This window comes from Fistularia commersonii, chromosome 15 (assembly GCF_037954325.1).
Source record: "Fistularia commersonii isolate RoL2024-O1a breed Wild chromosome 15, RoL_Fcom_v1.0, whole genome shotgun sequence".
In the NCBI taxonomy this organism is placed as follows: domain Eukaryota; kingdom Metazoa; phylum Chordata; class Actinopteri; order Syngnathiformes; family Fistulariidae; genus Fistularia; species Fistularia commersonii.
This window is the reverse complement of record NC_141298.1, coordinates 15411985-15434192: the sequence shown is the minus strand read 5'-3', so window position 1 is coordinate 15434192 and position 22208 is coordinate 15411985. Positions and strand designations below refer to the sequence as shown.

At 41.9% G+C, this 22208-nt stretch overlaps 1 protein-coding gene across 1 annotated transcript in view; it reads left to right on the top strand.

Annotated features, from left to right (window-relative positions):
- The window catches only part of opcml (opioid binding protein/cell adhesion molecule-like), a 445832-nt gene that overhangs the window by 191200 nt on the left and 232424 nt on the right, over nucleotides 1-22208 (top strand). The window contains exon 2 of the mRNA XM_086160104.1: nucleotides 15808-15883. Coding sequence (XP_086016230.1) covers nucleotides 15808-15883 — 76 coding nt within the window. The remainder of the gene's footprint in view (nucleotides 1-15807; nucleotides 15884-22208) is intronic.

The following is a 22208-nucleotide window of genomic DNA, read 5'->3' as shown; positions in this document are numbered from 1 at the left end:
TTTGTGGGTCAACAGGCTTATCAGAGTCAGGAATAAGGTAAATAAGTTGCAGCGGCTGTGAATTCGCACACACTGGAAATGCACGGCCGGTGACGACCCACATGTTAACCTCTCACGCTATCGGGGTGCTCGAGGGGAAGTTGTGCCATGAGATCAGGGGTCGACAACTTTTACCACTCAAAGACCCATTTGGACCCGTTTCCCCACAGTGAAAAAAAAAAAACAGAGCCACATAACCCTTTTGAAATTTTAAATGAATAAACACGGCATATAAATTTTGCTATGTATAAAAAAAGTTTTTTTTTTGTTTTTTTTTTAATCAATGAACAACTGCAGAGAAAACAAAATTACATTTCAGCGAACAAAATAAGTTGCATTGATGGTTACTTTTCAGCAAAATATCAAATGTTTTTTTTAGTCATTCTTGTGTTTATGAAAAAAAATAAAAAGCCGAACTTAAATTATCCACAGGGAGCAAACCAAAAATGTTGTCTTCTCCTTGTGTGCTGTCATTCTTTTACTGCCGCGTGCTAAAAATATGTTTAATACGTTTTATTTTGATGTAAAAATTGCATTTAAAAGAAAAATTATAGTAAAAATAAAATAAAACAAATATTTAAAAAAAAAAATAATAATAATAAAATAAAATACATTTAATCTTATTCTTATTAATTTCTTTCCAAAGTCAGAGGGAGCTGCATTCAAGGGATTGAGGGTTGCCGTGCATTGCTCAATTAAAATTACATTTTTAAAATAAAAATAATAAAAATGGAAATAAAAAGTATATATCTAATAAATTAAAATAAAAAAAATAAATAATAAAATATATTTTAATTGTATAATTGTTGATTATTTTCAAAAGCCAGGGGGAGCTGCATTAAAGGGATCGAGGGTTGACGCGGGTTGCTCAGTTAAAATTAAATTTTAAAAATCAAAATAATAAAATTTGAAATAAAATAAATGTTTAAAAATAAAAATAATAATAATAACAATAAAATACATTTTAATTATATTCTTGTTAATTATTTTCAAAAGCCAGAAGGAGCTGCATTAGAGGGATCGAGGGTTGCTGCAGGTTGCCGAATTAAAATTTCATTTTTAAAGTAAAAATAATAAAAATGAAAATAAAAAAATAAATAAATAGATAAATAAATAGATTAAATACATTTGATTATGTACTTGTTAATATTTTCAAAAGCCAGAGGGAGCTGCATAAGAGGGATCGAGCGTTGCCGCGGGTTGCCGACCCATGCACCAGACGGATAAATATGTGACTTTTCACTCCTGCACTATCCCGCCTTTCATTGAGCGAGAGGAGAGGTTCAACCTGAATCTTCCATCTCGGAGCCAAACAGAGATGCATGCAACTACTCACTCTCATTCGCAAATCTGCAGGATCTTCAGTGAACCTCTTTTGTGATTTTAGACCTCGGGAGGAACCCGGAGAACCCACGCAGACACACGGAGACATGGAGAAGCCACACAGAAAGCTGCCCTTTCAGAATCTTTCACACACACACACACACACACACACACAGACAGAGCTCAGGAAACTTTCCTGGATCAACCAAACAATGGCAGCCTCTCATGGCAAAGTTGCGTAACATTAGAATTTGTTTGCCAGAGAAATCCGTGCTTCTGCAGATGACTGAATCCATTGAGAGAGCGCGCTCTATTCAGTCCGCTCCTGTTTTTTTTTTTTTTTTTTTGCTCGGGTATTAGCTTGCCTTGGTCGGAGGCTGGTCCATTGTCTGCTAGCTCTGCCCATCCTTGCATGATATGAATGAAGATTAGCGCGGATTGTTTGAATAAACCACCCGGGGTCCGGTGTTAATGCGTAGCAGCGGGAAATTATGTGAATGTCACTGCATGTATAAGTGAAATAAATGAGAGACACAATCTGCCACGGAGAGCTGAGCTATATGTGGCTGCAACCAGTCAGAATGACGCTGATTTAAGTGAAATGGATTTGGTCATTTGAGCATTTTTAAAATCAATATATCCTCCTCCTACTTTTGAACACGGCTAGTTGATCCGGGCTGATTTTTTTTTTTTTTTTTTTTTTTTTTTTCTCGCTTTCTTCGCTTTCCTCTTAGCCCGGTGTTTGTGATACATCAACTATGATGAATGTGCGTTGCCGCGGCAAACAATGCCATTCTAATTTGTCATTTCAACATGCCGGGGAGCCGTCGCTCCGGGCAGAGCTCCGGCAAGGTCGGCGGATGCACCTGACCCGCTGTAAGGCGGAACAATGAGGGTCAAAAACATAATGCGCGTGATTGAAATGGATCGCCGTCTTGTTTTATCCTCGGAAACACGGTAGAGATGTGACCGCTGAAATACGACCCGTCCCCGCGACCCTCCCTGTTTGATGAGCGTTGTTTTATCCGGCGTTGCGGCGGTAGAGGTGGCCGTCGGGTTGTAAAACCATGTCACATGACCAAATGTCGCATCCCTAATCGACCAAGGTGGGGGGGGGGGGAGCTGTGGCGAGTGCTTCATCTCACCCCTTCCCAGTACCCTTGACTCTAATTAAGACCACATATCTTAGATTTTGCTGAGGTCAGGGAAGGGTTTTAATTTAAAAACCATTAGGACACCCACAACCTGGGCAGATATCATTTTAATTAAGCCTTATCTTTTCCCAATTTCTCCCGTGCAAGACATCATCATAATTCCTCAATAACAACCCGTCCGGCAACCTGAACAGCGGTTCGGACGTGTGGGCTGCGGATATCCAGTTTCGAGACGAATATTGGTCGGGTTAAAAAAAAAAAAATGTTTACATTTATCCGGAGATGAGCAATGATAGAAAGCGGCGGCTTTGAAACAATATAAACAGGAAGTGAACGGGTTGTAGTCAGTCATGTGATGCCCACCAGCTCGCTCCCATTGCGCCAGGAGAAAAAGGATAGATGTTGTATAAAATGTTGCATCGGCTTTGCAAAATACCGGTGTTTCTGTCACTATCTTACGATTCGTCTTCATTGGGAATTGCCTGATAATAGTGTTTGCATGACAAACAAATGCCTTACGGGTGATTAATATTAACGCCGTTGAGTGCCTGTCATTAAAATGAGTTTAAATGTGAAGAAGTCCGTAGGGTTTGAGTTTCCTGTCGTCGTCGTCGTGCACGGTCGGCGTTTCTGCAACGTATGTGGGAGTCAACGTCTAAGTGATCCTCCTGATCGATCACAATTCCTGCGCTCTACTTTCTACATTCATGATTTATTTTTCTGATATCCAAAGGCTTTTTTTGTTCATCATAATGAGCTTACAGGTTGAAACCGCTCAGATATAAATATATATATTATTATTTAATCATGCATTCAAATGCAGGTATCAATACTTGCTAATACCAATAATTAAAGTGACACGGCAAATTATTGATAATGGCTCAGGGGGTCGGAAGGGCCGTCCTTGGAGCCGAACATTCCTGGTTCGATTCCCTCGCAAGATCGCTGGCGCCGCTAAGTGCCTCTGCTCATGGTTCACCCATCATGGATTATATACATCCTTTATAAAGTAAAAAAAAAAAAAAAAGATAATAATATACAATCGACACCTACTTGTTTGGGAGCTTTTATTTTTTTATTCGTTTAATGATCATTTTTTATTTATTTATATATATATTTTTTTTTTTTAATTGAGACCCATGCTAGCAAAGCCACGCCTGCATTTTCATTCAAATGATGGGCGATCCAGATGCAAACCAACGGATCTTCAAAATAGAGTTTGTAATTGGAAATTCATTTATGTGAATCCCAAACAATTTGATTTGCAAATCCGAAATATTTTTTTTTTCATGGCTGCTCTTTTGAAGTGGGTCTCATGAGAAGTACGTCTTGAGTCATGGAACTGATTTACATGCACTGCAAGATCTTTCAAGATGCTCAGAAATACATGATGTGGTTCTCAACATGACGTTTATTATCTCTCCGTAATTACACAAATGCAACAACATGACGTGTTTATTGCCAAAAATGATTATTTGTCATTATTGGGCGCTGCATATTATTATTGGTGACAAAAATAATAATAAGAATAATTATTATTGTTATTATGAAAAGGAGCTTTTTTTTACAGTATTAACTCGCGTTTAACCAATGAGAATATTTATCATTATTTTACTATTTTTAATATTATCATTCTTTATTTGTTTATTTATTTAATCACAATGGGATTAAAAATCACTTCTTCATTAACTTGTGTTTCACCAATGAGAATATTTATTATTATTTTCTGATTATGAATATCATCATTATTCATTGATTTATTTAATCACAATGGGATTAAAAATGGCTTTTTCATTATCTTGTGTTTCACCAATGAGCATATCAATTTTGATTTGACTATTTTTAAAATTATCATTATTATTCATTTATTTATTTAATCGCAATGGGATTAAAAATCCCTTTTTCATTAACTAATGTTTCACCAATGAAAATATTTATTATTATTATTTGACTATTTCTAATATTATCATTCTTCATTTATTGATTTAATCACAATGATTAAAAAACAGTTTTTCAAGTGTGTCCCTGTCAAGACAGGCAGCAGCACCAAAGATGCAACAAAGACAGACAATCCGAAGCCATTTTTGCTTTGACACAAATAATGTAATCAGATAAACTGATTATTTTGTCACAATTAAAATCATAAAAAAAAAAATAAAAATTCATAAAGACCCTAAAAATGATGATAAAAACCAAAATATGAGGTTTTAATACACCAACTCGTGACTCAAGGACGAGGCCCATGTATGTTGTGAGGTTCAGAGTATCTTTTATCACATTATTAAAACTACCCAAAGCACTGACCTCTGCATATTTAGCGAGTATTTCAGGCCTCTCTTGCAAATGCAACGTCTCCCTCTCAGCCAGCGCCGACTCTGACCGTCCACCTCTTTGTTTTGTTTCCTGTACTTCAAGTCCAGCGAGGTCCGTCGGCGTTTGTGCGTCGCCACGACTCCCCAGCATCCCAAAGCCATATTAAGACAAAGAGTATCTTGTTCTGTGTCCTCGTGAGACTCAAAAGCTGTCATGGTCTTTCTGAGTGCTGCTTTTAGATGCGCGTCAAAGTGCCACTCGCGTCCCCTGTGGCCGACGTCTCCGCACATACAGATGCGGGCGAGGCGGCGCATGCAGGGGGACATTAGTAAACATGGCGGCCGTGTTTCGCTGGATTCAATTTTAACACTTTCATTAAAAGTTACCGCGCCTCCTCGTCTGACAACATTGCGGAATAAATTGCTCGCCGTCCACCTGCGAAGTTTGGAGTAACGGATGTGTAACAAAAGCGGAGCCGAGGGACTCCCAGCAGCCTTTAAATGAGGTGGAAAATTGTCAGCTGCTAAATTTTAACCCTGACTCTTTTTTATTTTTTTTTTTTTTTGGTTTTAAAAAAAAAAAAAAAGTAGTTTTAACCTTCTCCAGGCAGATGTTGCAGATTTGCGACAGCCAAATATCAGATTTTTCCTGCAACTACAACTTAATTTGAGCCTGAGAGGGTTAAACCGTTTTTATCTTTGCAAGTTATTTACACAGACTTAAATTAAAATGCAGATATTTTCCGGTGGGTGTTAATTAGCGATCGCGGTTCAGCTTTGGTTATTTAACCGTCGCCTCTTTTATCAAGTTTGTGTTCTGCAAAGCGACGTCAGTCGGTGGCATCGGGTGGGAATGTCAGAACAGCCTCTCGCTTTTAAAAGACAAGCTCGCACGTCTGGCGCGGACTGAAGGTTACAAGGAGGAATGAACGCCGCTCATTTAGAGTCAATACCTGAGCAGACGGTTTTCTGGCCAGCGCAGAGAATACCGTCCGACCCTTCTAAAATAGCACGAACTCTTAACCTCAAGTAGGGCAATACGCACGTCGTCGTGAGCCATTTCTGTCCGTCTCAATTAGAATCCGAAAGCCACGCCGCTGGAGGCTTTAAGAGTTTTATCCTGGACTTATGATAGAAAATATAAGGCGCTGTGCAAATAAGGCACATAACGAAGGAGGGGAGCATGTTTAATATTTCCTCACGGGTCGTGCCTTATCTGTATATAACATTCAGGTCGCTCCCGTTATGAGCAAAAGTCACATATGGTATTTTCCACATCGTATCTGACTCCCGGCTTGGTCTTAAAATCAATATTATGACTTTTACCTCGGTGGAAATCTTACAGTATTTTGCGAGTAGTAGACATGAAGCAGATGGTGTCTGTCCGATGTGCGGCACATGTGACAAAAAGGTTTTAATGAGCTTTTTTTTTTTTGACTGTCAGCCTTGTTGCAGTCGATACCTCATCATATTCGTGTGTAGAACACACCACCGGACTTCTCTGTGCTTTTAGACACATGGTATCCAATTTAATTCTGGTTTAAAAAACCCTGGTTTTGTAAGCGTAGGAACGCGAGCCTCCCCCGAGGCCCCGACGTGGCTCCGCCGCATCCTGTTTGCATGACTCCGTTTCTTAGCATCTGCAGTAATCTGATCAGCGGCGGCTGTTACACCTATCCGGGCTGCGCCGGGAATCGAGCGGACTTTTGTCCCTTTTGCACGCAAAGACGGTAAAATAGATGCATTTGAAGGAAGGCTAAATCGCTCGGCGCTTTAGACTTGTGTTAAGTTTATTAGCAAAACATAACAGCCTTGAGTTTGGAGATCAGATTGGACGGGATAACATGGTAGGCTAGGAAAGGATGGAATGGTATGGGATGGGATAACAGGCTAGGCTAGAAAAGGGTAAGATAGGATGGGGTGGGATAACAGGCTAGGCTAGGAAATGATGGGGCGGGATGGATTAATAGGCTAGGCTATGAAAGGATAAGATAGGATGGGGTGGGAAAACAGGCTAGGGTAGGCTAGGAAATGGTGGGGTGGGATGGATTAATAGGCCAGGCTATGAAAGGATAAGATGGGATGGGATAACAGGCTAGGCTAGGAAAGAATAGGATGGGATGGGATCATTGACTAGGCGAGGTTAGGTTAGGAAAGGATGGGCCGGAATAACAAGCTAGGCTCGGATAAGATGGGATGGGATCGCAGGCTTGGGATCCCAGGCTAGGCTAGGATAAGATAGGATGGGATAGGATAGGATGTCCTAGGCTAGGAATGGAAACGAAAGGATAGGCTAGGCTCGGATGGGAGATTATTTATTCAACCAGCAGCATGAATTATCATACTCCCATCCCGTCCTTTGCCGTCTGCCGCTTTTCGCTATTTGACTTCGGGTGGAAGACTCTTTGCCACAGACAGCGGAAAGGCTGCTCGTTTTACACAAACACGGACATGTAGCCGTGGCGTGGTAGCGACACAGATGTAAACGTTAGGCAGATGAAGGGGAATCGTACAAAATCTGATTGCAGCGGAAAGTCGTCTGTGGATTTTAGCCCCTTGGATTTTGGAACGGCTGTTTTTCTAAACACGCGATGATTTAAATTCATCACGCGGCAGGCAGGTGTTGACAATGCCTTTTTTTTTTCCCCGTCTTTCGCCGTATACAAAGACTGAAATGGGTCACGGCCGTCTGCCGTGTGGTTTTTCACCTTTAGCGGGGGCTAAAGTCGACGGCACAGATGACGGAAGCCTGTGCTGATCTTCACTTCGAGCCTCCTCGCTTCTTCATTTGTGAAGGATATCTTACCGCACCGACCCGACAAAAATGAATTTGGAAATTGCATTCATTCATTCATCCGTTCATTATCTATACGGCTTATCCTGCAGATAGCGAAGGGCTGGAGCCTGTTCCAGCAGTCAGTGAGCAAAAAGCGAGGTTTATAGAATTGATCACAGGGCGACACAAAGAGAAATACTACCTCACCCATTCATGTGTCATCCCCAAACTCTGTTGTCTTTTTTTTTTTTTTTTTTTAATCCTCGTTGGTCTTATTTTTGTCTATTTATTTTATCCTTGTAATTGCTATTCTCACTCTGTTTATGTTTTATGTTTTTATATATTTTTTGATCCCCCCATTTTGTCGTCCATTCTTATCCATTGATGGTGATGTTGTTCTCCTTATTGTCTATTTACTTGTGGATGTCTTTTGCTATTTTCTAATTATCTCTCTACATATATATTTATTGACACTTAACTGTTGGGCTGCTGTGACAAAAGAATTTCCCCTATTGGGATTGATAAGTTTATCTTATCTTTTCACTGTCTTCATATGTCATATTGAGACATAAGATTCGGTCTCTGCTCAAAAAACTAAAGGGAGCACTAAAATAATACATCCTAAATCTGAATGAATAAAATATTCTTATTGAATATATTGTCCTTTACATAGTTGAATGTGCTGACAACAAAATCACACAAAAATGATCAATGGAATAAAATGTATGTATCCGTGGAGGTCTGGATTTGAAGTCACACTCCAAATGAATGTGGAAAATAAATCACAGATTTATTTATTATTTAGATAAATCAGCCTAACTGCCGCACTTAATATTGTAATTGCTGAATATAAAGCGTAATCATTGTACTCAGATTGAATACTGTGAGCCGAAAAAAAAGTTTTCGTTATTTGAACCCCCACATTTGAAAATGTGTTAACATTTTCATGCATAAAACTGGTTCCTGGTAGAAAAAAAAAGTTGGAGACATCGGCTCTGTGACACCAGAACATTCACTCAATGTTAATAAAACATGCCAGAAAGGCTTCGGTTTTTCTGCATGAACTCTCCATGTTCTCTCCGTGTTTGCTTGGCGGTTCCTCCGGGTTCTCCAGCTTCCTGGAGAGTGTAAAAGAGCAGCTGTGCGGTTTCCCTCACGGTACCATAAAGGTTTACCTGATCAGTCCGAAAACAGCTGGAGAAAGAGTGAATGAGATCGTGAGCGCTTGCTAGTGTCTATACGATCAGATACGCTGCTCAAAAAACACTGAATTAACACAGTCCTAGATCTGAATGAATGAAATATTCTTGTTAAATTCTTTGTTTTATACATAGTTGAAGGTGCTGACAACAAAATCACACAAAAATGATCAATGGAAATAAAATGTATTCATGGATTTGGAGTCATACTCAAAAATCATGTCCTTAAAACAAGTCAAAACGAATCAGTGTTGCTTCCAAAGTGGACAGTTTGATTTCACACAAGTGTGATTGACTTGGAGTTATATTGTTATGTGTGTGTTTCCTTTATTTTTTTGAGCTGCATAGATAAAGAGCTGCAATTCATGCTCTCATTCACACTTCTGATAGACATCCAACAAATCACCATCGCAATCACTCGTCAAATAGATAGAATAATATAACAGATAGATAGAATAATATAACAGAAACATACAACCATTTGAGCAATATATGTATATATATATATTTTTATTACATATAGTACATAAGATCATGTACAATGTACCCTCACTTTTCGCAGGAGTGGAAAAGGAAATGAAATGTATTAATGGATTTGGAGTCATACTCAAAAACACACTACAGGCTGATTCAACATTGATATAATGTCCTTTAAACAAGTCAAAATGAATCAGCGTTGCTTCCTAAGTGGACAGTTTGATTTCACACAACTGTGATTGACTTGGAGTTACATTGTGTTGTTTGTGTTCCCTTTATTTTTTTTGTCCAGCATAGATACATGCTACCATTCACGCTCTCATTCACAAAAATTCACCATCCCAATCTCTCGTCAAATAAATCGAATAATTTAATGGAAACATGCAACCATTCGCACAACCGCCATGTCGCGCCCAACTGGGAAATATTCATTTTGCATTCAGGGAAGTCTAAAAGTCCAGAAATGGACGGAGGCTTTTCCTTCACCGTGAAGGTGACGCCGGTTTACAGATCTCCCTGCTGCATATTTACCACTAGAAATTTGCAATTGAATCTCAGCAAATAGTTGAGTCGAAATTTAAAAAAAAAAAAAGCTTTTAGGGCACAGGTTTTAACTCAAGGACGGGCGTAGATGCACTGCGGGCCAAAGTGCACCTGTAAAGTATGTTTTGCAACACAGCGCCCGAAACAGAATGATTATTTTGTGCGTGTAGTTCCGTGAGGCGGAGGAGGATGAATATGTTGATTCACCGTGAGGGTGTTTTGACCTGTCAGGGTTGTCAGGGAAATAAAATAAAAAAAACAAACACATTGAATTCCTATTTGAGAAGATTTAGTCTGAGGATCCGTCTCTTAAATAACACATCAGCAGATGTTTGGTGCGAGAACAGTCGCTGTGAGAGCCGTCATATCTAGATCCTCCGAAGGTGTGTAACCTGTCATCATCAGCCTTGCCACGTATCCAGTGATATACAGGATTCTGCGCGCATTAAAAACACCATTTTAGAGTTCTTCTATTAATTGCACATAAAATGATCACAGTAAACTGGCTCAAACCCCGTCCACCTACCCTGGACCAGTGGCGTCAGAGGCTTAAGGATGTAAACTGCATGGAACGCATAACAGCAAACTTACGACTTCAGACAGACCTATATCTTGACAAATGGGCACCCATTAAAAAAATATTTGGAGAGTTGAAGATATTATCTCTATTTGACTGAGTTAGATGTTTTTTTTTTTTTTTTTAATTTTATTCTATTTTCCGCTTGCTAGTGAGGAAATATGTGACCTATAAAGAATATTGCATCATGTGTATCTTGTTGTGAGGTTTTGTAAGAATGTGTGTGACTCTGTTAAGGAACCTGTTCTAATAAATGTTAAAAAAAAAAAAAAAAAAAAACACCATTTTATTCACCTAAAATAAGTTTGTTACCGATCGACGGGAAACAACGATATCGGTGGACCAAAGGCAGTGTGACTTACAAAAGACACAGTGACGGCGCAGATAAGACGGCGCATTACACGCGGGAGAGGGGAGGACAGAAAATCGGACTTCATTAGGACGGGAGGTAGATAAAGAGCGGTGTCCTGCCGTGGAGTTCAGCCGGAGGAAGATGCGGAGATAAGAAGTTGTCGGAGTTTCCGCTCATAATGCAAACTCCTGCATCGGAGCCCGAGACGTCACCGTGCCGATAAAGAACTGGCAACCAGTTGGTTTCATAAACTCCAACTCCAGTCGGAATGTTTTGGCCTTTGCTCCGATGTGCTGTTTGTAAATACGCTCCGAGGCTTTCCTGCGAGCGGCGTTTAGGACGCTTCGGCAATCCAACGCACAGGCGGAAACCAGAATTACAGCTCGCTTGTCTGACCTCTCAGATTGGATGGCAATGAACTACCTGAAGCTCAAGCTAGAAAAGACTGAGCTGCTCTTTCCCCCGGGGAAAGGTTATCCACAAAGAGACCTGGCCGTCACCATCGACAACACCTGGTAAGGCCGACTCCGACTGTGAGAAACATGGGTGAGGTCCCAGACTTCTCAGCGAACGTCCCAGCAGTCGCACATTCCTGCAGATTCCTCCTCTGCAACATCAGGATGATCCGCAGATTCCTCACCGAGGATACAGAGCAGATACTCGTCCGGGCTCTAGTTATCTCTGGTTTGAACGACTGCAACTCCCTCCTTGCCGGTGCCCCAGCGGTGACCATCAGATCTCTGGAGCTTATTCAGAAAGCAGCAGCCTTCCTGGTGTTCAACCGTCCCAAATTCTTCCACACAACTCCCCTTCTTATGTCCCAACACTGGCGACCCTGGTGCTCGCCTACCGGGCAGTGAACGGGACGGCCCCGTCTTATCTCCAGGTTATGGTCAAGCCACTCGTCCCTACCCGAACCCCCGGGCCGCTGATCGAACCGGCATCGGCTCTTCTAGCTCTCGGCTTCTCAGCGTTTGAACAAACTCCCAAAAAAGTTCAGAACAGCGGGGTCGCTGCCCATCTTTCGCTGTGAGCTGAAAACATACCTCTTCACCAGGCACTACCCTGCTAATCGCACTTCGCCCCCAACCCCCCTGCCAAAAAAAAAAAAAAAAAAAAAAAAGATGAAATGAATGTATGTATGTATTTGGTTCTTAGATGGCACTTTGGTTGAGTGGTCACTTCTCACTTCCGACTACTGGTACTTCGGATCTTCGGTGACTTGATTGCACTTCTTGTAAGTCGCTTTGGATAAAAGCGACTGCCGAATGATTGTAATGTAATGTAATGTAGGACGCTCCAAAGTCCTCAATTACAGTGATCCCCGAATCGTTTGGTACCGGTCCGCAAAGAAAATCTTTCTCTTTACCAATAAGTTTTTTCACGAGACCTTGCAAATCTTCGTGTTCGCCTAACTGCCGCACCTAATATTGTAATCACTGAATATAAAGCCCAATCATTGTATTCAGATTAAATACTGTGAACCGACAAAAAGTTTTTATTATTGGAACCTTCATCCGGGTTCTCCAGCTTCCTGGAGAGTGTAAAAGAGCAGCTGTACGGTTTCCCTGGCGGTACCATAAAGGTTTACTTGATTGGTCCGAAAACAGCTGGAGAAAGAGTGAATGAGCTCGTAAGCGCTTGCTAGTGTCTATACGAACAGGTACACTGATCAAATACACTGAATTAACGCATCCTAGATATGAATGAATGAAATATTCTTGTTAAATTCTTTGTTTTTTACATAGTTGAATGTCCTGACAACAGAATCACACAAAAATGATTAATGGAAATAAAATGTATTCATGGATTTGGAGTCATACTCAAAAATCATGTCCTTAAAACAAGTCAAAATGAATCAGCGTTGCTTCCAAAGTGGACAGTTTGATTTCTCACAAGTGTGATTGACTTGGAGTTACATTGTGTTGTTTTTGTTCCCTTTATTTTTTTGAGCAGTAGAAAAACACGTTGCCATTCACGCTCTTATTCACACTTCCGATAGACATCCAACAGATCACCATCGCAATCACTCGTCAAATAGATAAAATAATATAACAGAAACATACAACCACTTGAGCAGTATATACATATATATATATACGATTTTTTTTATTATTGTTTTTATTATATATATTACGTAAGATCGTGTACAATGTACCCCCACTTTTCGCAGGAGTTCCAAGATGCCCCGCAAAAAGTGAATTTCCCCAAAGTAGACATGATGATTTTGATGATATTTATCAACTTATCTATTTAATCATCTATTTATTTATTTATTGACAGATATTTTAACCCTCAACGAATCTCACTCAACCGTTTACGAACCTCCCTCTAACTACTATCAACCCACCATCGACTGTATTACGCTTCCCGCACTCTTCTACAGTCCACAAAACACATTTGGATAATTGTGACATACATTAAATGTTGAAATACAATACAAAATGTACAGAAAATGAGTAAATCAAAATTCGTATTGAATGTAAATAGAATTTCTTTTCTTTTTCCATTTTTACAATTTATTTGGTCTCGTCACCTGTTTTACTGAAGTTCGCTGTCTTCCTCATGTTAGCTTTGTCTTTCTTAATGTAACAAACGGTAGATTTATTAATGCCTTAATGGCGGCTAACTTCAGCAAAACCTCTGCCTTCCTTTGACATGTTGAGAAGTTTTATCTTTTCAGCAACAGTCATCATCTTCCTGCTACGTTCGGGGTTTATACCAGACTTTTGGGCGTTTAGGAGTCACTGTATCGCCACAAAAATTAGACACTTTCACAAACTAAATAGCACAAAATGCACAGTATTCACGCTTACGTGAACGGCAGCGAAGTGGACCAGGACATCGTATGCTAGGAACGACCAACAAGGGGATCAGCTGCTTCTCTCGATGAACCAATCAGCATTAGGAACGGAACGTACCGCTGCTCAATCGGCCAATAGGATACCAAGTAGAGATTGAATTAGCCAATGATATTCCGTATGAGATCTTGCATAAGTACAATGATAGGAGCGAGAGTTTGCCATTCTGGGTATCTTTGTTTAGCAAAGGATATCTCATATTTTATCTATTTAATAAAAATCAATAATAAATAATAACAAATAATTAAATTTAGTTTAATTTTACTATATTTTTTTACTGTTTTTTTTTTTTTTTTCTTCTTATTCTTCTTCTTAGTTAGAATATGGCTATTTTATCACGAAAAAAAAATAAAAAAATTGAGCACTGCAAAAAAAATGCTAGATCGTCAGGACCGGATGATAAAAAAAATCCGCGAAGTAGCGAGGGCGTGAAAGCTGAACCGTGAAGTAGCAAAGCGCGGCTGTATATGATGGACGCGGGTGTCCTAGGTGAGCCCTGCCTCTCGCCCGCTGACAGCCGGAAGAGGCTGCAGCATCATTGGACCCCGAGTGCATGATCATCAGCAGAGATGATTAACGACTGAATATCCTGAATGTCCTATCAACGTTTCACACGGCTGATTTCTCCCTTTAAAATAAGATAAGATATACATTGCTGATCCACATACAGAAGGGAAAATTCTTTTATCACAACAGTGCAACAATGACTGTATCAATAAATATTTTGTTTTATTAGAGAAAATTACAATACAGAAAAAGACATCCACAAATAAGTAGAGTGAATAACAATTAGGATAAGAATAGGCAACAAACAATTCAACTCTAATTCTTTTTTTTTCCCATGTTGTCCGTCTTATCCTTGATGATGATGATGATGTTTTAATCTTTGCCGTCTATTTATTTGTAGATGACTTTCGCCATTTTATATTTGTCTACAAATTGTCTCTTTATTTTTATTTATTGACACTATATCTGTTAGGATGCTGTGACAAAAGAAGATAAGAAGTTTATCTTATCTTAAATATTAAAAAAAAAAAAAAAAAATGTTCAGATTGTGCCAACTGGACGGAACCCTTACATCTCAAATGTGTGTATGTGTGTGTGTGTGTAGACTTTGAAAAAATCCGTACACCAAAAATGCTCCAAAAAGAAAGTTGATTTATTTTACACACACACACACAAAATAACAAAACAAAAAAAACTTGTTCTCGCATGACATTCCGAGCAAACAGACTCTTCCTCAGGTGTTTACCGGAGATGTGTGTGTGTGTGCGTACATGTGTGTGTGTGTCATCCCCACCATCATCTCCCTCAATGATGGAGAAGCCATGCACCCCCAGTTTGCCCAGTTTCACTGCAGCCTGCAGACCATATGTTACTCATGGTGGAGGCTGTTGATGCGACGGAGAGAGAGAGAGAGAGAGAGAGAGAGAAGCAGAAAAGGAGGGAGGAAAAGAGGGAGGGAGAGACTACTTAACGAAAAGAAGGAGAAAAAAAAAAGACACGGAGGCAATCTTCCCTCGCTTCCAGTGTGCGCAGCTCTGCACGGTGTCACGCAGAAGACACGCGTAAAAAGAAAAGATACAGAAAGAAAGGGGGAACAGAGAGAGAGAGAGAGAGAGAGAGAGAGAGAGGAGGGAAACACACAAGGAGACTTGGCCGATACATCTCCGGGAGAGCATCCATTTCACGGCGATTACACCGGGAGCGGCGGAGGCGGCGCGCAGCTCTCCGCCTTTTTCTCTCCTCCGAAGTCCGTTTCCTGGAGCGTCTGGCGGGCGGAGAGTCAAACACAAGAACATAGAAAAACAGAAAAAAAAAAAAAAAAAGAAAAAAACTCCTCTTCCTCTACCTCGTCACCGGTGCTGTTTACTTGCGAAGGAGAAGTGAGGAAAAAGGGTCGAAGAGGAGGAGGAGGAGGAGGAGGGAGGAAGAAGAGGAGGATCTTCCCCCCCCCCTGCGCGCAGTTGCATTGGAGCGGGGATCTTTTTTTTGCGGCACCGGGGCGCGCAAGCCGCGGTGGCGGGGCTGCGCGGTCTGCGGGGGGGCGGCTGCAACCCGACGCGTCCAAGTTTCCCTGGAAGTTGCGCAGCATCCTCGGCGGTGGCAAGCATGGGGACGTCTGGCTGGCTGGCGGCGCCCGGGAGACGCCTGCTGCTCCTCGGACTTAAACTGTTATTCCTTGTACCTGCAGGAGTTCCGGCCCGGAGCGGGGATTCGGTACTAAAGGACAACATCACCGTCAGGCAGGGCGACAGCGCCGTCTTAAAGTAAGTCTCCGTCGCCAAAGGTCATCCGTGCATATGCTTTATGTCCACGTCGTGGAAGTGTGCGTGGATATGCGTGGATATGACGCGCACAGTGGGAGTGGGGGGGTGAGGAAGGAGCAAACTCGGCGCGCAGCCTCTCCTGCTTATTGCCCTTGAATGTTATTGATCCGGCTGGTTAATGTCTTGTTGGGGATGCGCGGATCCGCGGGATCCAGCATCCAGGCGGCTGCCGCTGCTCGCATCGATCCGAGTGTGTGATCCAAATGCAATTAAGACTTTTTTTTTTCTTTCTTTTTATTATATTCTAGCTTTGTTTCACGCACACACACACACACACACACACTGGAAAACTCCACTTCAGCAACACTATTCCCCAAAGGAGGTTCCGTCTTGCTTTTTAATCTTATTCCTGTGTGTGTGTGTGTGTGTGTGTGTGTGTGTGCGTAAGTGAATTCCTCCTATCGGGATCCGTCCCCGTCACATGATGGTGTTTTCTATTTATTTATTTTTTTGAATATATTTCATTATTTAACCCTCGCCCGCTTTTCGACTCCACGTTGAATGAAAGGAGCAGGTGTGGTGCTAAAAAATTCAGAGTCCATGTGAGGGAACGTGACACGCACACACACACACACACGCACATGCGCGTACACGCATGCACGCACATGCCTCATGATCTCATTCCAGTCAATGCATTTTGGATTTCAGGATGATTTTTTTTTTTTTCCTCTCTCAAGATAATGGGGCTTTTTTTTTTTTTTTTTTCAAAGTTCAAATAGACTGAAACGAGATGAAAGCTACAAAGTATTTGAAAAAAAAAAATACATTTTTTTTTTGTGATTCCTTCAGTTAAAATATATGATAACAGCAAAGTAGGTGAGACAAGAGCGTGTTTTGCGGCTTTGCAGAGCAGCGTAGGATGTGATGGTTGTAATATCACGTGATAGAACCATTAAGTTAAGACCACCTCGGGGCAACCGAGTGAAGCACGTCACTGTGTGTGTGTGTGTGTGTGTGTGTGTGTGTGTGTGTGTGTGAGAGAGAGAAAGCAGGGTGACATCACTGTTGCCAACCGCGTTTACAGTGAGGCGAGCAAAACTCGTGCACGGCGTGGATCGAGGTCAGCTGACAAATAATAGGATGCACGCGCGGCGGTAAGAAAAGCCTCACCTGCGCGCTCTCGGACGAAGATCCTCTCACAACCCTGAGAGCCGAGAGCGAGCGCTCCTCGGTTCATCCCTGATTTATAAGGTAAACAGTGTGCTACACTTTGGTCTCGAGCATCCCGACTGAAGGGAAAAAAAAAAAAAACAAGAAATATGGTCTGCCGCTTGCTGCTTTTGTTGAAAATAAAACGCAGAACCTCCTGAAACAGAGACGATCCCAGCAGAAAAGCAGAGGTCAACAGAAGCAAAGGGTGTTGACCTTGAGTATATCATACAGCTGAAAACGGTGAAATGAAAATAGAAAATATTAATCGCTCGGTTTTTATTTACTATACGTCGCGGCACTTTTATGTTCACGTGAATCACAGCTCATTGTTTCCCCATCCTTGATTTCGCCGCTTTTCTCAGGCGATGTGCACGGCTCTGCTGAATAGTTTAATCAGAGATTTGTCGTCTCCCAGAAATCTCCCCCCCAGAAATGAGTGTCATCCTTCGAACGGAGACGCTCCTCCAGGAACGGGGGGCCGGATCATCACGGCGTTGATTACGTCTCGTAGATCGGGGGGTGATTCTTCTTCGTATCGAAATTTCATGTTTAAATATGCAAATGATGCATTATCTAATTAAATGTACACAGCCGAGGGGAGACGTTATCGATAACGTCGGGCTCAGACGCGAATCGGCACACAGGGTGAGCTGGAGTTGCGGATGAAGTAATATATCTATCAATATATACATATATGCGTACTTTTCAAATTCACACGAAAAGTGAATTTCCATGAACGCGATCATTTTGATGGTATTTACTGATATTAACCTTCAACGAACCTCACTCAACCCTTTTACCGACTTCCCTTACCTGGTGTTATTTTTTTTTTTTCGTCAGAAACATCGTCATAGGCAGTCGGTACCTCTGTTTTTGTTTTTTTTCTGGTTGAAAATGTTTTTTTAAACTGCCACGGCCTTGTCGATCAAGTTACCAAAATGGAACGACCCAACCGTATCGTCGTCCCGATCTCGCGACATATTTTGCGTCGTTTGTCAAAGCTGCAAGTCGTTCAGAGCGCGAGACCGGTCTCTTCGATTTCTTCCTCTTCTTGTCGCTTCTTTTCCTCTTCCTCGCCAGCAGACTTCATCTTCTCCGTGAGGTTCTCGTCCGTCTAGGATCCGATGGTGGTCTATTAAGCCGTTGGTGTCGTCATGAGAATCATGTTCGAGATGCCATCTCCTCCAAGAATGCGTGCCAGCAAAGGAGATCTTGCGTTTTATTTATATTCTCAAATTAATTTTAGTTAAATTTTAAGATTTTTCACTGTTTTTTTTTTTTTTTTCTGCTTAGGCTAGAATATGGATATTTCATCACAAAAAAAAAAACAAAAACAAAAACAAATCAAATATTGCAAAACAGATGCTTAAGAACAATAAATCGTGAGAACCATATGAAAAAAAAAAAAAAAAAAAACATCGACAAAGTATTGAGGGCACGAAAAAATTACTTCCTCTGCTTGTTGCTTCTTTTCCTCGCCGGCAGATTTAGTCATTTCGGTGAGGTTCTCGTCCATCAACGGATCCGATGGCGGTCTATTAAGCCGTTGGTGTCGTGACAAGAATCTTATCGGAGACGCCATCTCCTCCAAGAATTCGTGCCAGCAAAGGAGATCCTGCGTTTTATTCATTTTCTCAAATTAATTTTTACTTTTTTTTTTTTCTTCTTAGGCTACAATATGGGTATTTCATCACAAAAAAAAAAACAAAAACAAATCAAATATTGCAAAACAGATGCTTAAGAACAATAAATCGTGAGAACCAAATGACAAAAAAAAATCTACAAAGTAGTGAGGGCGCGAAACCCGTGAAGTAGTGAGGGTCCTCTGTATTTTTTTTTTTTTTTTTTTTTTTCATTTTAAACAAGGTAGTTGCAAGCTACTAAGCTACTCCAAACCAACTTCCCATTGGTGCTACTAGCATATGTTTGAAACTCCGAAGCTCCCCTTGCTGTTGTGATCGGTCGAGTTTTCCGTCCGTTGTGAGCGGGAAGCAGCTCCAACACCGTCTGGCAGTCCGAGCCGTTTGCGAGCCCATACGGGGCGCAGTTGACTTTCCAGAAATGTTCATCTTGCTATTCCCAAGTCGGCGTGGCAACGGTTACATTCTGAAGCTCACGTTTTCCTTGAGCTAAAGCTAAATCCCGACTTCTCGGGGGGAGGGGGGGATCTTAAGCTTAAATTCTGGTCTGTCAGTTTCACAATAGTGGATGATGTCATCACAGTCGGACACGGTATGCGAATTTATTTCCAAACGTTATTCTTTTTTTAAATTCATTTAGGTTATGTAATAATGCCGTTGCCTTTTCCCCATTTTCAATCAGTTTATCGCCACTTTTTTTTTCTTGTGTGACTCGTGATGGAGAATCAAGGAAGCCACTGTTTGCACTGATCGTTTCCTGCTTCCTGTTTCGATGCACGGCCAATGCGAAAAGCATTAATTGAATCACGTGTTTTGTTTTGTTTTTCTCTTTTTTTTTTTTTTTTTCTTTTTGTGAGGTATTTTGATGTTGCAATAGCCTTCAAAATGGCAGCCCCAGTTAAATATGTACTAGAGGAGTATATATAAAGTAATTGAAAGTAAAGATAATTTTGAAAAAATCCGAAGGAAAACGCGAATCCGTGGGTCTTTTTATCCGCACAGGCCAACGCAGTCACATAATGCCTCCCATTAAACGCTGCACATCCATTACCTCAAGCTGTCAGTGCAGGGCAGCGCCGTTCAGCTGACTTCAGACGGCTCCGATGGGAGGCTCTGGACAGAAAGGCTTGTGTAGTCGGCTGATTGTTTATACAGTTGAGCAGCTGAGCGACTTGCCGTTGCATGTTGGGTAAATTAGACGGAAGGTGATCACGAAGCGTAGCCGCACCGGCCCCGCCGTTCGGGAAGCGTCGCCTCGGCTCTGAGCGGTCGGAGAGACTATTTTTTTTTTTTTTTTTTTCCTCTCCACTTCCTTAATCCCGTCTTCATTCTTGCCATTACAAATGTGTGCGAGCTATCCTTTCACTGATTAACAGAACTCATTAAGTTGGATGCACTGAAACCAGCCAATTCCCTCTCCTCTCCCCGGATAGTGACAGCCTGAGACCCACTTCTCACTCCTTTTGTCACACTGATGTAGAGCCGAACATAGTTGCCCCTATAGCACCAGCCAGTAGTTTTTGGCAGCCTCACAGTCTCCTTTTCTCATCCCAACATAAGCACCCCACAATGGAGGAGTCATCAAATAAAAATGGAGCCGCCGTGACCCTGACTTGAATCTTAAAGCGAGAGGTGGAGAGAGCGAACTAGGAAAACTGACAGTACAGTTACGCCGGGGTGTCTCAGCAGTGCGTCCGACGCTCCGGCCCGGAGGGAGGGCGAGCCGGAGAGCGAGTCCGACCCGGATCCCGACGCCATCCGACCGCATTGCTAATGGCTTCTCCCCTGAGCGGGTGAGCCTCGATAGCGCCGGACGCGCCGGAGGAAATCGCGGCACGTCCTGCTCCGGTGTTTCTGGAAGTGGCAATAAAGCCCGCAGAGCTGGCGATTGAAATCGTTCCCCGCCCCTGCATCACTGCCGCTAACGCCGTGAGGAGCGACTGCCTTTTTCCGCGAAAGACTTCCTTCACCCTCCAAATGGCAGCGAGGTGAAGGCCGGGGTTCGGGTTACAGCGGGATGCCGGTTTCGAGGAACTGTGAGGGATGAAAATGAATTGTAATGCTGTCTGGACTTGATCCGCGGTATTGAACCGGCTATCCCCTTCGTAAACACATCTATATACCTATCCGGTCTCATCGGAGGTAATAATTGTAATAAAAACATGCCTACGTGCGTCAGTACTGGGTTTAAGCCGCGCTCGAAACACGTGATTCGACCGATTTCGTTAAATACAGCATTTACAACACTTTGCTCAAAGCTAACCGGAATAGCGGAGTAAGCGTTATTTCTAGCGGCGTAAAAAAAATCGATATGTATCGATATATCGATCCGACAGCTGACGATCCGATGCATCGACACGTCCGCAGGAGTATCGATCCGTGTATGCATTTTACCTGTCTATTTTTAGTCTGCTCTGAGGCGTAATTCTCACTCCGTGCTGCGGGTGGCGGTAACCTACTTTGTCTCCACCTACTTCGCTTCCCTTCCCCTCTTTCAGCACAGTCTTTCAGCGGACACACCCTCTTTGGCATAGCACTCTCATTTAAACATTCGGGAGGCGGACATTGATATGGCTGAGAAGGACGCGGACTTACACACTCCTGTAGGTTTAACATCGCTCGTGTGGAAGTGCGGCTTCCGCAAAAACGGGAAAGAATTGGTAAAGGATGTGGCGATATGTAAAGAATGTCAAATTGAAGTTAGCTACTGTGGCAACACTTCTAATTTGTCGGCTCACCTGAAAAGACGGCATGGTGTTGTTGAAGGCGAATGAGTACATTTTTCCCACCAAAGTTACCGAGCAGTTCAAAAAGGGCCAAAAACATATCGAAGGCAATTGCCTTCTTCACATGTAAAGACGCAAGGCCGTACAGCGCGGTGGAGAACGAGGGCTTTAGCTACCTGCTCGAAACATTGGAGCCCAGATACAAAAATCATATCGTAGTGAAAAAAAATCGAATCGAATCGTGGGGCATTTTTAAGTATCGAAAAAAAAATCGAATCGGATCGAATCGTCATGATGGCTCTGATTTACACACCCCTAGTTATTTCATGGCACTGGCATCATCGCGAAAGCACTCACTAAGGCGCGCCTAAGTAATTCACGTCTGACATGTCAACTCGGATCTTCGGGCGAGCGGATCAGAATGTCACCGTCACAGGTCAAGGTCACCGTCGACACCGATCGTAACCGTGCGCTCATTTATAGCCGCCGTGGGTTTGCCTCTCATATCCAGATGGTATCTGGATAAGCTCTTAATCTGACAATATTTTTGTTTGGTATTAAGTTGGGTTTACATTGTCAACAGTGAGATCTAATTAATCTGTCTACCTCATGTCATATATCAACAAAAGTCAAACAACAACTATGATTAGAAGCGAACGTCGATTGCATCTCCAATCAATCTGGGACTTGTAATTACAATTGCATTTTGCAGAATTAGTTTTTGGCGAGGCAGAGCAGTAGCCGCTA